General features: G+C 45.3%; 1 protein-coding gene across 1 annotated transcript in view; it reads right to left on the bottom strand.

Moving 5' to 3' along the window:
- The window catches only part of hlcs (holocarboxylase synthetase (biotin-(proprionyl-CoA-carboxylase (ATP-hydrolysing)) ligase)), a 15540-nt gene extending 15061 nt beyond the window's left edge, over nt 1–479 (bottom strand). The window contains exon 1 of the mRNA XM_035666063.1: nt 341–479. Coding sequence (XP_035521956.1) covers nt 341–479 — 139 coding nt within the window. The remainder of the gene's footprint in view (nt 1–340) is intronic.
- Nucleotides 480–1958: the final 1479 nt, after the last annotated feature.

Raw genomic sequence — 1958 nt, 5'->3', positions numbered from 1 at the left:
TACGGCAATTGTTGGATGCTCCAATTCGTCGGAGGCGAACCAGACAGGTGTGGATAAGACCCGGGAGAACCAGTCTATGGTGGGACAACTTTGTTCAAGGCGAAGTTGACGACAGAGCATGGCGAGAAAACTTTCGCATGTCCAAAGATTCGCTTGTCGCCTTGAGTGAGGAACTTCGCCCATACATAGAGGGCGAAATAACTAATATGAGAGCACCTGTGGGGGTCCTGAAAAAGGTAGCGTGCACTTTATATTATTTAAGTGACGAGGGACGTCTAAGGAAGACAGCGAACGCATTTGGCTTATCACGTCCGACTGTGTCGGTCATCGTAAGACAAACGTGCAAAGCCATAACGGTCCACCTCGGTCCGAAATATATCCAGTTGCCTTTTACTGTGCCCGAGACAGAGGAACTCGTATCCGGATTTCTGCGAGATCATGGAATGCCCCAATGTTTGGGAGCGGTAGACGGGACACATATTGACATAAAACAGCCAGCCGTCAACGCCATGGATTACATAAACAGGAAACACAGGTTCTCCCTGAACGTCCAAGCTGTGTGCGACCACAAATACAGGTATGCCTAATCAAAGTTTTTGAACTCTCTTGTGCTCTTTCTAAAGGCTATCCCATGTATGTTCCTCTATTGTCATTAAAGATGGTAAAGCACTTTGAGTTAAAATATGCTGTTTGCTTGCCTTACAGATTCATGGATGTGGTCATAAAATGGCCTGGAAGTGTTCACGATGCGCGTGTCTTCGCCAATTCGAAAGTGAACACGTACCTCAAGACTGGGAAGATACCTTCACTTGAAAGGCAGATAGTGGAGGAAGAGGAGCCAATACCTATCTTTCTCTTGGGGGACCCTGCTTACCCCCTTCTCCCTTACCTTATGAAAGAGTACTCAGGTGGAGGCTCTACCCCATCAGAACAATACTTTGGACTCAGTTTGTGTAGGGCCCGTATGGTAATTGAATGCTCATTTGGTCGGCTCAAGGCCAGGTTTGCAGCCCTGAGGCGTCCCATGGACATAAACCTCCTCGATCTGCCTAATGTTATTTATGCCTGCTTTGTCCTTCACAACTACTGTGAGGCCTGTAACGACACTGTGGATCACCAAGTTGAGCAGGAAGCCATACAGTGTGACAGGGATCTGCAGCCTCCCACCCAGGCAAACACATATCTGACTGACAGTAATGAGGTGAGAGGAAAGAGAGTGAGGAGAATCCTCACGAAATACCTTGATCCTTAATGGCCAATGGACTAGACTGCACGTGTGGACACTGGACAGTGACTAAGGTGGCTACTGGCTGTATGTTCTTTACAGCAAGGTGAGCACTGGATCCATGAGGACACCGTGATTTATGCAGATCAGTATACCTATTGTGTATTCAGCACAGCATTGTTAAAAGGACTTTTTTGATTGAACTAACAAGCCACTTGTTTTCCTTTAGTTATTAGTCCACTTGTTTAGTCCACATGATCAGTGTTTAATATCATGTGTGTTTCAACATTTGCTAGGCTGCAAACTTGTTCTTTATTTTGACTTTTATTGCAATAGACAACAACAATAAAAAAAAGATCCCATGAATAATAAAGTGCCATATTCATAAAGTGTCATATTCAAGTTTTTTCACTCCAGGGCAAACATGTCTAACAGAACTGAACGTGGGCCTCTGCCCAGCGGTTGAGAAAGAATGAAGTGCTTAAACAGTAGGCAGGTTTTGAACAAAAATAATAATATTACAAAATGTAAACTTGGTATCACTTTGTCTATGACAATGACAAAAGGTCAACGTCTTCCTCATCGGAGTGTTCCTCTTCTAGTAGTCATCTGTAGGAGGATGGAGGTACAGGGGCCATGGGCTGAGCAGTGTATGAATGAGCAGGGCCCATGTGTTGTGGTGTGTATGGATGTGCAGGGTCCATGGGTAGTGGTGTGTATGTATGTGCGGGGG

The sequence above is a fragment of the Morone saxatilis genome, unplaced genomic scaffold, assembly GCF_004916995.1.
Source record: "Morone saxatilis isolate NCDOM2014 unplaced genomic scaffold, NCSU_SB_2.0 Contig20, whole genome shotgun sequence".
Lineage (NCBI taxonomy): Eukaryota > Metazoa > Chordata > Actinopteri > Moronidae > Morone > Morone saxatilis.
Note: the sequence above shows the minus strand (reverse complement) of the source record. Positions and strands in the feature narration are given on the sequence as shown.